The following is a 14044-nucleotide window of genomic DNA, read 5'->3' on the forward strand; positions in this document are numbered from 1 at the left end:
TAAGAGAGAAAACCAACAAGATGGATACTGATGCAGTCTAGTTGGGTACAACCACCAGATAAAAAAAATTTGCACAATAATTACTAATTAGGTTATTAACTAATAGTTGATCAATTATCCCTAAAAAATGATGATTAAAGATTAATAGAGTACTAAAATTAATTTAATCAAAAAATAAAAACATTTGAACTAGGTTTGAATACAAAATAAAACTATGGTTAAGCCAACAAACTGACTGGACTGTGATAAGTTCTTAAAAGCTAAGTTTATTAACTGGGGAAATTTCATTTTCTAAAAAATATTGTAGCATATTGAAAATGGAAATTGATTTCCTAAATTACATTCTAAACATTCCTTATTTTATTTTTAAATACTAATCTATGAATAAGAAAATTTTCAATCACCTAAAGTATAGTTTAATAATTAATTATAATAAAACAAAAGCTATTTAGTTTAAAAAAATACAAAATTTGTTAGTTTTTTTAAAATGTTTTTTATTTATTTATTCGTGAGATGACAATGTAATTTAGCTTTATAAAAGAGTAAGTTTTTGTATATCAACCGTCAAAAGTAGCTGAAGTTAATTGTTATTAACAAGATGACTCTCTTTATCTAGGAATACGTGACCTTTATTGTCAATGGTCAACTGAAATTCTGAAAAAATATGATACAAGGTTACTCATTAGTTTTTCATATGCCATTTAAAAATTATCAAGTATACAATGCAACAATACATCTTTATTAGCGTTTAGAATTTAATACAAAATTCATCAAAATAGAGGAAAATTTTGCAAATTATATTATAGCAATACAATTTTAAGAAATTCATTTTTATTTCTATGATGTAAAAATGTTGATACAAGATTCCACATAAATTGTTCTTATAGCTGCATAAAAATTATAGATGCACAATTTGTCTTCGTGTTCATTTAATTTTCAATAAATTCTTTAAAATCATGAACCAGTGATTTTATAGAATAACCAAATCATGACATTTATACAATTATAGTAACTGTTATAGATCATCTACAAGACATAATTTCATATCAGAATAAAATAAAATATTACCAATTTAGTATGAAAGTAATTAATAATAATCAAATAATCATAATGGTGACGATATCCCTAATATTATTATAGTTAAACAAAAAAAAAAATTGGTAAGCCGGATACAATCGGTACTAAAAATACTCATATTTAGTCAAGGAATGCACAAAATGGCATTGAACTGTATGATAGAAAATAATTCATTCATTCATTCAACTTCTCAGAATGAAATAAAAAATATGTTTCTGTAAAAAATAGTAAAATGTTCAATATCATTTCAAAAATATAACCTAGGTTATAAAAATAAAAATTTTGTTTAAATTATTTAACAATTGAGTACCATAATATATTATATATACATATATTCTTATTTCAATTAGTATAAAATACATATTATAACAAACGCAAACAAAATAAAATAAAACATATGGTTTACAAATAATTTGTATTAGTTTAATTATTGCATTAATTTTTCTAATCATGATTAGCTAATACAACAATTTAATTAATAAAATATTTATGAATTTAATAATTTTACATATAATCATACAATATAATAAAGAAAAAAGTTGGTATATTTGTAAGAACTGCACAAAAGAAATAAAGCAATAATAATCATATTATTTGCACAAAAAAACACTACTAAATATAATTACATTTATAGAAGAAAAAAGGACACAATTTAAAAATATACATGTGAAAAATGAAGATATTATCCTAATAACTGATAATATTAACATAGGTTTAAAATACTATGCAGAATGTAGTTAATGACAGTCTAAAAGATCAGCTCCTTCAATGAAGCAATTTTGTGATTGACCAATTATGTCATCCAACATTGAATCCAAACCAGACCTCGTAGATATAACCCACTGTGTTTTAGCTTCACAGTCATTAAAATCATAAGTAGAAGTAAAATTTAAAAAATCATTTATTTTTAAATACACATCAGTTTTCTGACGAAGACAAATATAATTTGGATAGATATTACTATTGTTGAAAGACTTGAGACTTGGCAATAATTCACAATCACTTGATGTTGTAATAGAGTTTAAAATTCTATCGGATGAGTCAATTTGCCTGGATTTTTTTTGCATGGAACCAGAACAATTTTCAATGTTTCCATCAATAATACTGGGCAGACTATTTACTGGTTCACTATTTAGTTTAAAATCAAGGTCTTGCATATTATCATCAGTAAAGCTTATAGAAGCCAGCAATTCTTTTGTTAGGCGAATGGCTTTTTTTTGTACAACCAAATCATGTTCTTCTTTTAATGCGACATAAAGAACCTAAATCATAATTGTTATTTCAGTTATTTATATTACAAAATTGAAAATATTAAGTATCAATAACATATTGATTTCAATGCAAATTAAAAAAAAAAGTATTTAGTATACCAACTTACATGTAGGCAGCCTGTTCCACTTAATTTGACAAGATTGTCATTTAGTCTTTCAGTATTATTTTGTTTACAAGATTTTCCAATAAATTTATGAATAACAGAACTCCAAAATTCATAAGTAAATGTTTTTACTTCCCAAAGTGGATCTTTGATGCTAATGTGTACCATTACAATGCATATTTCGTTAAATAAATTATCACTGGAAATTAATAATATAAAAATAACATTATATGAATAGATATACAGTAGAATTCCAACTATCCGAACGCTAATCAACAAGACGAAAAAAAAATAAAGGTCTTTTAATAACTCGTAAATCATAATAGTATTTTGTCGTTCAGTTTTCTGTCAAATATTACAGTAAAATTATTTGTTTATTGTTACAAATTTCAAATTGTATTACATTCATATAAATTATAAATACATACAATATATTCTTGCAATTACAATATAACTTTTGACATGTCATATTATTCCAATCAACCAGATATTAGCTTATCCCGACCACCCTTGACATTAATTAGTCCGGATAATCGGAGTTCTACTGTACTAATTGCATACTACATAATAATTATTACTATTTTCATTTATAATAACAAATATATATATATTAATTGTATTCTAAATAAAATTAATTAATTATTTAAATTATTTAAAATAATTTATTAGTTTATGACAAACACTTGTCACCAGGTGCCCCAATTATATATTTATATGTATGAGGCCAGTCTGCAATTTTTTTTTACTTGAGACCATGATCAGTAACTTTTTCAGAGACATGTTATGATATGGGATAGGGCATATTATACCACAGCGTGAGTGGTACTAGTGTTCCCAACCACCCAATATACATATATTTAAAAGGAAAAAGTAATTTTAAATACATTAAATTAAATTAGTTAAATATCTTTATTCTATGTATATTTTTTGAAAAATATTTCAATTGTTTTTTTCAATTTTTCACCCAGAACTTGATTGTTTTAAACAGTAGCTATTAAACATTATAAATGTACATTGCAGTGAAATTGTCAAGATAAGGTAAGTGTATCTGCTTATAAAATCAAATTTCATGGAAATCAAACTAATGGTTTTTAAAATAACTTGTTCTTATAATTTAATCGTATAAGATATCCTATATTCATGTTGTATATTATAATTTATAAGTAATTAGTAATGGCAATAATATCAATATGCTTGAGTTTTGGGAAAACCATTATATTAGTAATCACATAATATTCTAAAATGAATGTAATTTACTATACAACTTTTCTGGGAGTAATAAAGATCAAAGCATAGGGGCCAAACATAAAATAGGCAAGGGGCCAGTCGGCGATTGCCAACCAGCCAACCAAGCCAGTCCTCCCTTGCTTGTCACCACGATACCGGCACTATGAATTGCATTTAAGATGCTTTTCATTTTACACCTGAACATAATATAGTTAACACTAAATTGTTTCTATTATATGGATATAACTGTTATAACTTATAAGATAACATACCTGAGCTCATTATAATCGAACAATGCTGTGATGAGTTTTACAATTTGTCGTCTAATGATACCTTCAGATTCATATTGCATTAAATTTAAACAATGTGTCTAAATTACATAAATAAACAATTATTACTTAGTCAAAAATAAATAATAAATTGTATTTGTAATGTACACTTACAATTAAATCTGATTCTTTTAATGATGTTTCCCAAATATCTAATACAGACACCATTTCTTCTAGACATTCAAGAGCTTTAGATCTTACAAATGGATCATTGTCATGTTTAAGAGTATTTATAACAGCTATTGACAAGCCTTTTTCCAAGATGAGTTTGATAAAAAAATGCCCTGATTAAAATTAAAATCAATTAAAGTATAATATACAAAACACCTATCGTAATATTGTTAGTTTAACTTACCAGAACTGTATTTAGAAGAATTTACAATGCTTCTAATACACTGTAAGCAGCTATCACGAATTTCTGGTCTAGTATCCAATAGTAAATTATGAAGTGTAGTACACAGTGTACCAAAATCTTCCAAATTATCAGTATATTGTGCACTTTCTTTGTTCATTTTATTTAATACAGTACTAATTAATTTCAAACCATTCTGTAAACACATATAAGTATAATAAAATATAATGTAATATAATATACAGTAGCAATTGTTCATAATGACATTCAAGGGACTAGTAAAATAAGTCATGATAACCAAAATGATAAAATAAAATTTAAAAACTTGATTATACATTAATTATATGTACATAATACTGTATCCAAATTCACATTTAATGTGTCATATTTTTATCATACAATTGTAACTTTAATAAATACAGAGAAAAAAAATAAAAAAATTGTTAGGTAAGTAAAAATGTACATTGTATTATAACAATCTTTTATCTTAGTTCAGACTTTTTTTATGTTAAAATCATTAAGTATTTTTTTTTCAATTTCTATAAAATGTGTTATTAGTATTTAATATTATTGGTTGTTATATTACCTTCGATAAAAGTTTAAAGCAGTCATTATAGGTCAAAGTTTTTTCCAATAAAACCAATAATAATAACTATCATAACATCAATGTAGTTATTATAGAGGCATTATAACTTATAATAATAGATAAAAATTAGTGCATACAATATAGCAGTTTTGCCGGGCATTCAATCTAAGGTCATTACATTGGTGTCATTATAAAAGGATTCTACTGTATAAACTATAAACATTATATGCATATTGATATTTTTAGTTAAATACCTTACCTGTAAGAGAGTAGAATTGAGAGAAGATTTTTGAAAAAACTGACTATGGCTCTGTACAAGTGGCACCAACATTTGGTTATGAGTTGCAATTTCAGTAAATAGTTGACAGTCTATTACTTTAGCCCAACATATAAATATGTATGATAATATTTCTAAGAATTTATTATAATTTGAATCTCGATCTTGACACTGTTCTAACCAATTGTCAGAATTTAGAAAATGTTCTGTTATTGTTGAAAAAAAATTGAATAGGTAATCCAATGACACCTGTAAAAATAACATAATAATACAAAAATATTACAGAAATAAAATACCCAAATTAAAATAAAAAACAATATTGATTGACATGGCAAATATCATGTACAATATTTTAATACACTAGCTGCCCGATCTTCCTCCGGAAGAAATTATTTTTTTATAATTTAATTTAAAACATAAGACTATATTTTGGCTACACAAATAATGCAACGGTTATAAAATAAAAAAAAAGAAACAGACATCGTTATCGGTGAATATATGAAAATAATTAGTAATTAGTTAATTATTATTATTATTATAATAAGGATTCAAAACCGGTTTCCTTTGTCTCCAAAATCAAGTTAGATTCTTATATATATATATATATATATGGATAAGAAATAATAGCAAAAAATATGGTGATGAATATTATACCGTTAGAGCAGCGTTTCCCAAAGTGTGTCAAGGGTTCCACCAGATGTATGTGATTATTGAGAAAATTATGTTCATTTAATGTTTGTTATATAAAAAATGTTTGATTGAAAATTTTTTTTTAAACTAAGTTTAATAATAAAAAGTCATTAACAGTATCATTAAAATATTATTTAGACTTGAGAGTTTAGAGAATTGATTTTCCTTTTTTTATTTAGAAAAATTGTAGTTGAGTTGGATTAGACATTAGGGTTCTGCAAAACACAAACAATTTTTTAAGGGTGTCGTGGTCGTAAAAGTTTGGGAACCGCTGCTTTAGAGGACCTAAATATGCCTTTTCCTTCCCACCTCAAATAAGCCCCTGATTCAAATTTAACTTTGGATTGCCCTCCCCACCACAAAAGTCTGAGCACGCCTATGTTAAGTATGTATACTATATGTATAAAAATAACTAAAATTACTTGTTTCAGTATTGGAACAATGTCTACAATATTGAGTATAGAAGAAATGGCCACTTCATATATCATAGAATCATAATTATTGCAATAATTTAAAATGTATTTTGCTTCAATAATACAACTTCTATCATATTTTGGTTTTTCGTATTCAGAACATTGAAGGCAGTCTGAACATTTGTTTAAAGGTATCAACTATTAACACAAATAATAAAATAAATAATATATTAATAGGCATATAATTTTTTTAAATATAATTTTTATTTACCTGACCAATAATTAATTCCTTTTCAAATATTGTGTTAGCTGCTAATTGTGCATTACTGGTGTTCACATATCTAATTGCTTGTGTATATAAGTTGTTAATTTGTTTATATGATTGAATGTTTTTTGGCGTATTCATAAGAGAAAATATCGATTTTAATATAAATTCCATGTCAGAATTATGCCAAACCGTAAAACAATCAAATATCAAATGTAACGTCATATAGTTTTTTAATAAGATTGGATTTACATTTAATAGTTTTTGAATATTCACTAATACATCTGATAAAGAATATTTTTTAATTATTTTATGGACAACATCCGATTCATACTTAGTTCCAATGAATTTTTCTAAAGATAAAATTAATGTTTTTACATAAACATTATAGGCAAAAAATTCTTTGATGTCTGGATGATTGACAATTAGATTATCAGTTGAATTTAAGTTATAAAATAGCTCTTTTAGGAGAGGTTCACAGTAATGCACCATTTCATGGTCAAATGACTTATAAATTAAGTCGGCAACATACTGACTAGCTTGAATTTCAACATATTTTGCTGGAACAGTTAATCCATGAATAGCAAAAAGTATAATTTTCCATAAACCTAAAAAAAGTAAGAATATTGTTAACTATATTTAATATTTATAGATAAACATACAAGACCAATATCGTGTACAGTAGGAACCTCAACCATTTTCCTTGACATTTTGTTCTGAGTTATTTTTAGTTTTACCTAACTGAATTAAGCATTGGTTATATTATGTTCACAATATACCTAGTATAATGTATGTCATCAACTAAGTAATAAAAGAACAGTGAAACCTGTATATAATGGACAGTCACATGTCCATCAAAAGTGTCTGTTATAGACAGGCTTTAGTATTTTTTTTAGTTAAATTCACAGACATAAATAGGTATTTAGTAAAAATATTTTATTTATATTAAAAAAGCTGATAAGAAATATTAATATGTACATATTACTAGGACTGAGAACTTTTAGTTTTTTTAAACTTATCTAGAAAGTTTGCAGAAAAATTGTGAATGATATATAAATATGTTTCATAACACAAAAAGGAAATATTGTTATATACGTCGTTATTGCATATAAATGCATATTTGAGTACATTAGACAAATTAAGAGCATATATAGGTACACATTTGGACAATTTTGTTGTTAAATAATATAGTATAACAAATAAAAATCTATGTAAAATATTATTTTCCGACTGTCTACAATCCACCTATATATATTAATATATTATTGGTTAGGTAATTCACTATCTAGCCAATACAATTGAGATGCATGTAGGGAGTAAACTTTAGTTGTCCATCATAATTTATTGCACAATAATCAACGTACATGATTATTGTGCAATAAATTTGTTTTATCATTTAATTAAAATTATATTTTTTTCAATATAGGTAAATATAATAATTTAGGTTAAATATTTGATACATTATTTGCTTTTTTAATACATACGTACACACATATTTTGAGGGGACTTTCAGTACCTATAGAAATCCTCAGTCTTACATATTACATATAGATACCAAGCAGTACACAAATACATGCATGTTATACACATTGCTAATTAAGTATACATTCAAAATTATAAATGTACACAGTTAAAAGTTATAGTTATCAGCAATATAAGAGTATGCAATCGGTTGGAATCTATGCTTTGAAATGTAACCATGAAGTAGCCAGTAAGGCTATTGTGTAGTATGTACATAGTTTTATAATTAAATTTGTGTCTGAACTAAAATTGTTGTCTGTTATTAAGGAATTGGGGAGACATAATACTGCCTATGTCTGAAATAGAAAAGTTCCCTCATAAAGAGGTTCAAACGTACATTGAAACACCTATCACTTTGCACGGACTTTATAGTTTTATCTGTTGGGAAAGATGTTTGTTATAAACATGTGTCTGTTGAGTCAGTTTAACTGTACTACGCTTCAAAGACTTACCTTCTTGGAAAACATACTCAAGACCCTGTTTATGAGTATTTAATGCCTGCAACAACGACATATAGGCGTTAAAAATTGAAGACTCTTTAAGATCAGACCCAACGTCTAGCTGATTAATCATTGATTGGAGAGTCTGAGTCTCAATGAGAGCTACCAGACGATCGTCATGTTTTACCAATATGGCCAAGTACTTGAGGGCAAAAGCATACAGATGTATACAAGCATTTTTAGACATTGGAGTTTGATTTCGATACATGGCCATAACACTGTCAAACCATTTGCAGTAAATGTCGATCGGTACTGTACTCAACAGAGCGTCTGAAAAATTAATATTGATTTGTATACTATCTCGCTCACTAGACCAAAATGCACTAATGCACTTACAAACGGTAAGCTACTTACCCGCATTCTGCAGACTTGTCAAAAGTTTTTCAAGTAGAGTTTTGTCTTGTATCGCGAAACCATCGACCAGCATGCAATCCAACGCAGTCAGAAGCCTTTCGACAGTTGGCGGGCGGTTCGACGACATGATCGAAGACCGAACCGTGCACGGGACGATGATGACAACTTAAATAAATAATATAGAACTGGAAACGTAGGTAGTAATATTATATTGATTGATATTATTATTGTAACAGTCGAACACTCGAACGGTCGAGCGCACAGAAACCAGAACAAAAACAAAATTTAAAAATTCAACATTATCAAAAAAACCGCCGTAACCGTGATAACGATAAGATATTTGGTGATAAACTGATAAACTGATAACAGAGAAAAATCTACGAATGGATCTTCGCAGGAAAAAATTATTTGTGTCCGTATATAATATTGCATACATTTATCCCCTTTTTTGCGGTTTTCAAAATATGATAACATTGATAAACCGATAACATCATTTTCATTATAAATTATAAATTATAATATAATATTTTATTATATTAATTATAATTAAAATAGTTAAATACATTAGTAGTTAATAAGTTATTAAAAAACACAATAACGTAATTTAAAATTTAAAAATACACAATTCATTGAGAATACAGTATAAATGTAAAAAATAATGTTATTAAAATAACATAACTATTCAACTAACATAATATTATTTTATAGATATTATAATAAAATTATTTTTATGTATGGTAATAATAATATTATTTAACAAATATAATAATCAAGCTATTATAATAAAGAAAGTATATTATTATAATTATTATGAATCTTGAACATAATTTAATACCCTTTGAATAGAAATCAGTATAGATGGTAGTATAGTATCTATACTTACAAACGAATCAAAACCTATATGCAAACTGAAGATATAAATACAATTAAAATAAAAAAAAATATTGAAAAACAACCTCGTTTCTTTACTAAAAATAAAAAAAAATAAACTCGAATTTCATCAATTGTCGTCGAGTGAAGGTAATATAATAAGAAAATCATTACTAAATAATACAAGTGTTATAAATGTTCATTCATATGACGATCATTCTTATAGCGCTAAAAGAAAATTAATATCTTAATACGATATTATTATTATTACAATTTACAGTAGGTACACAAATATTGTTATAAAAATAATGTTATTATAATAACGTAACTATCCAACTAACATAATATTTTTACATTATAAATTATAATTAAAATAGTTAAATACTTTAATAGTTAATAAATTTCATAATACACAATTCGAAAAAAAACATAATATTCTTTATTCACTTACGATCGTCATTTAAAAGATACAATTAAACAATATATTAATGAATTCATTTTCTTTTAGCGCTATAAGAATGATCGTCATATGAATGAACATTTAAAACACTTGTATTATTTAGTAAAGATTTTCTTATTATATTACCTTCACTCGACGACAATTGATGAAATTCAAGTTTATTTTTTTTTATTTTTAGTAAAGAAACGAGGTTGTTTTTCAATATTTTTTTTTATTTTAATTGTATTTATATCTTCAGTTTGCATATAGGTTTTGATTCGTTTGTAAGTATAGATACTATACTACCATCTATACTGATTTCTATTCAAAGGGTATTAAATTATGTTCAAGATTCATAATAATTATAATAATATACTTTCTTTATTATAATAGCTTGATTATTATATTTGTTAAATAATATTATTATTACCATACATAAAAAATAATTTTATTATAATATCTATAAAATAATATTATGTTAGTTGAATAGTTATGTTATTTTAATAACATTATTTTTTACATTTATATTGTATTCTCAATGAATTGTGTATTTTTAAATTTTAAATTACGATATTGTGTTTTTTAATAACTTATTAACTACTAATGTATTTAACTATTTTAATTATAATTAATATAATAAAATATTATATTATAATTTATAATTTATAATGAAAATGATGTTATCGGTTTATCAATGTTATCATATTTTGAAAACCGCAAAAAAGGGGATAAATGTATGCAATATTATATACGGACACAAATAATTTTTTCCTGCGAAGATCCATTCGTAAAAATCTAAATTGCTTTAAATTATTTAAAAATAAATATTTATAAGTCTATGCCCTATAGTTAGATAGATCTAAATTGAATAGAAAAATATAAATGCAATAAATAAAGCCAAGTTAAAGAAAAAAGTCCTAGATGAATAAAAAAAAAGCAAATTGAAACAAAAGCCAAGTTGAATAAAAAATCAGATATTATTTTCTTATTCATAATATTAAATTTTTTATTTAAATTGGCCTTTGTTTTAATTTGCCTTTATTATTCAACTTGGCTTTTTTTGTGCATTTTAGATTTTTAATTTAAATTAGATTTATTTATCTAAAAACCAATTTGCAAAATATTGATATTGATTCTAATTAATCAAACACAGTTGGGTGGCCAATTTCTCATACCTTATTGTTCAAACATGTTAAAAATAGTTTGGTTTTGACAATATAAAGAAAATTATGGGTAATGTGTTTGATAATTAATAATTATTTATAAATTATTATGTCTCTTTGAGGCACAACTTTAAAAAAGATCTATCATCGAAAACAATATCCAATACATTATTCACACCAAATACAACTCCTATGTAGGACTATTCTCCTTCTTTTATTTTTATTTTACTTCACTTATAAATTATAATTTAGTATTCAAATACTTCACTATATGGTGTGTCCAAATTCCATGCGAAAATCATTTTATAGATTTTCTTACGACAGAACAGTTTTGGGTAGTAAAAAAGCGATATCAAATATAATATGTTCAAAGAATTCATCTGATTTAAATTGTTCAGAGTGGTACATTTTTAAATACATATGCTGGGTGATCATCTATTTTACTTATTTTACTAAAAACCAGACTGTAACTTTCAAACTCAAAAATCTTTAGTAAAATCATCATCTCAAGAAAGATTTTATTTTTATTTTTTATTCAACTTGGTCCTTTTTTATTAAACTAGGCCTTTTTTCATTTAAGTTTGTTTTTATTTATTGAACTAATATTTTTCTATTCAATTAAAATTTTTTTTCAATCGAATGAAATATCTAAATTTAATAAAAAAATTTATATTGGTATAAAAAATCTTAAATGGATAAAAAGCTAAATTGAATAAACAAAGGATCCGTTTAATAAAAAAAGGCAGTTTAATAAAAAAAAAAACCTAGTTAAAGTCTCAGTAATAAAAAATCTATAAATTAGATTTTAGAATTTTTATTCAACATGGCCTTTTTCAATTTTTCATTTTTTTTTATTTGTTTTATATTTTCGATATGTGCTCTTCTATGCAGTTGTACGAATCAATTTAACTTAACTATTCAAAATGAACTCAATAAATATGATGGTCACTGTAACGTTGTTTATTATTAAATATGGAAGAATACTTTTTCAAAAAATGAGTGAGTAGGTAATCTTTTTATTAGAGGTACACTGTATACATCAGTAAGGTCGACTGTTGACTGTGCTTCGTCTTTGATCTAGTCACTGCAGTCTAAAATGAATCACGGAGGTGTTAAATTTGAATTCATTCATTGCTTACAAAAAAAAAACGATTCAGAGCTAAAGAGACAGACCAACCTATATTATTAAGTAGGTATACGTTTTATAATAAAATTGGTACCTACCTACTATTAGTTGGTAGTATACAATACATAGGTATATATACCTACTACCTACATAAAATATAGGTTAAATTATATTTTTAAGAAAACGTTGGGTGCATTTTATTTTAATATGAATTACTTTAGTATTATGTGTTTATAAAAAGAAATAAGTTCATATACTTAATATAATATAATATTTTATTGTACAATTTAATTTATATTCATCTTAAAATAATTAAACGACATATTTTAACTTTACTACATGTTAAAAATGTTCTTAACAAATGATACATAGTTATAATTGTTCTGAATACTATCTAAACAGAAGTTTTCAACTGTTGTATCGTAATTAACATCTGCAAAATAAATTAGTATTAAATTAGTCGAGTGTGTTCATTAAGCTTACTCTTCCCCAAACCCGTACATAACTCGATGTACACACTTATATATCGAGACATTTTCTGCTTATAAACCAGGAAAAATTGTGTTCAACACAAAACAATTTAACTGTAATTATGTAATATTTATATTATGAAAATATAAAAATTTTCTCTATTTTAAATGAAAAAAATATTATTTAAAACTTTCCAATTTTGATAAACCTTATCAATACTTTTTATAGACAGAAAAATATTATTATAAACATATTTAACATACGATTAGTCAATCCTCCGATGTATGTCAAATATTTTTCCAATAAATCTGTAAAAATAAATTACATTGTAACAGTTTCCTATAGTTATTGTTAGAAGTAAGTACCTAAGTAAGTAGGTTAGGTATTGTAAGCATTACTAAGTAGGGACGCCCGCATAGAAGTAGCTTACTAAGTGTAAAATATTTTTAGTGTCAATATAAGTCGAGGGGGCCGAGGGGGGTACTTGGGTTTGTACCACTTCAGCCCCCTTAATTAATTATCACTAAATTGTATTGATAAATTAGTTACATTCTTAGTGTTATATCCAAGTAGAACTCCGGAATTACAGAAAATGTATTTTTGTTTGTTGTAGTGCATACCTTTTTTTATAGTTCATAACTGCGCAGTCAATTTTAAAATTGTAATTGAAATTGTCAGCATTAAATTGGTAAATTTTTTTAAATTCCGTTCATTTTAGACGTTGTGGCGTCCGATACAAATCAATAATATTATATGGGTAAAGCTTAAATACCTACACTTAATTTTGCCACCGTCTACGAACTTCGCGGTGCCCCATCGCGAGTTGTCATAAATTAATATTATAATTATCACCATTATTGCGATCAATTATTATTATTGTTTCATCAAATAAACCGTGTTTTTATGGTTTATGATTTAGTTATATTATGAATGTTATGTAATTTCCCCCTATTATTATTTCAGTCCAAGTAACTTAATACAATATAATTATCTCCACTTTAACCAAGGC

General features: G+C 25.2%; 1 protein-coding gene across 1 annotated transcript; it reads right to left on the reverse strand.

The window, feature by feature from the left end:
* Positions 1-1587: 1587 nt before the first annotated feature.
* On the reverse strand, positions 1588-9379 carry LOC111034574. Its single transcript, XM_022315857.1, has 10 exons — positions 8967-9379; positions 8565-8882; positions 6598-7199; positions 6336-6524; positions 5206-5472; positions 4364-4556; positions 4123-4292; positions 3952-4049; positions 2456-2651; positions 1588-2339 (listed from the first exon to the last, which is right to left on the reverse strand). The coding sequence occupies exons 1-10, from the start codon at positions 9091-9093 to the stop codon at positions 1815-1817; spliced, it is 2685 nt and encodes an 894-aa protein (XP_022171549.1). The 5' UTR covers positions 9094-9379; the 3' UTR covers positions 1588-1814.
* Between the last annotated feature and the right edge of the window lie 4665 nt (positions 9380-14044).

Source organism: Myzus persicae, unplaced genomic scaffold, assembly GCF_001856785.1.
Source record: "Myzus persicae strain clone G006 unplaced genomic scaffold, MPER_G0061.0, whole genome shotgun sequence".
Taxonomy (NCBI): Eukaryota; Metazoa; Arthropoda; class Insecta; order Hemiptera; family Aphididae; genus Myzus; species Myzus persicae.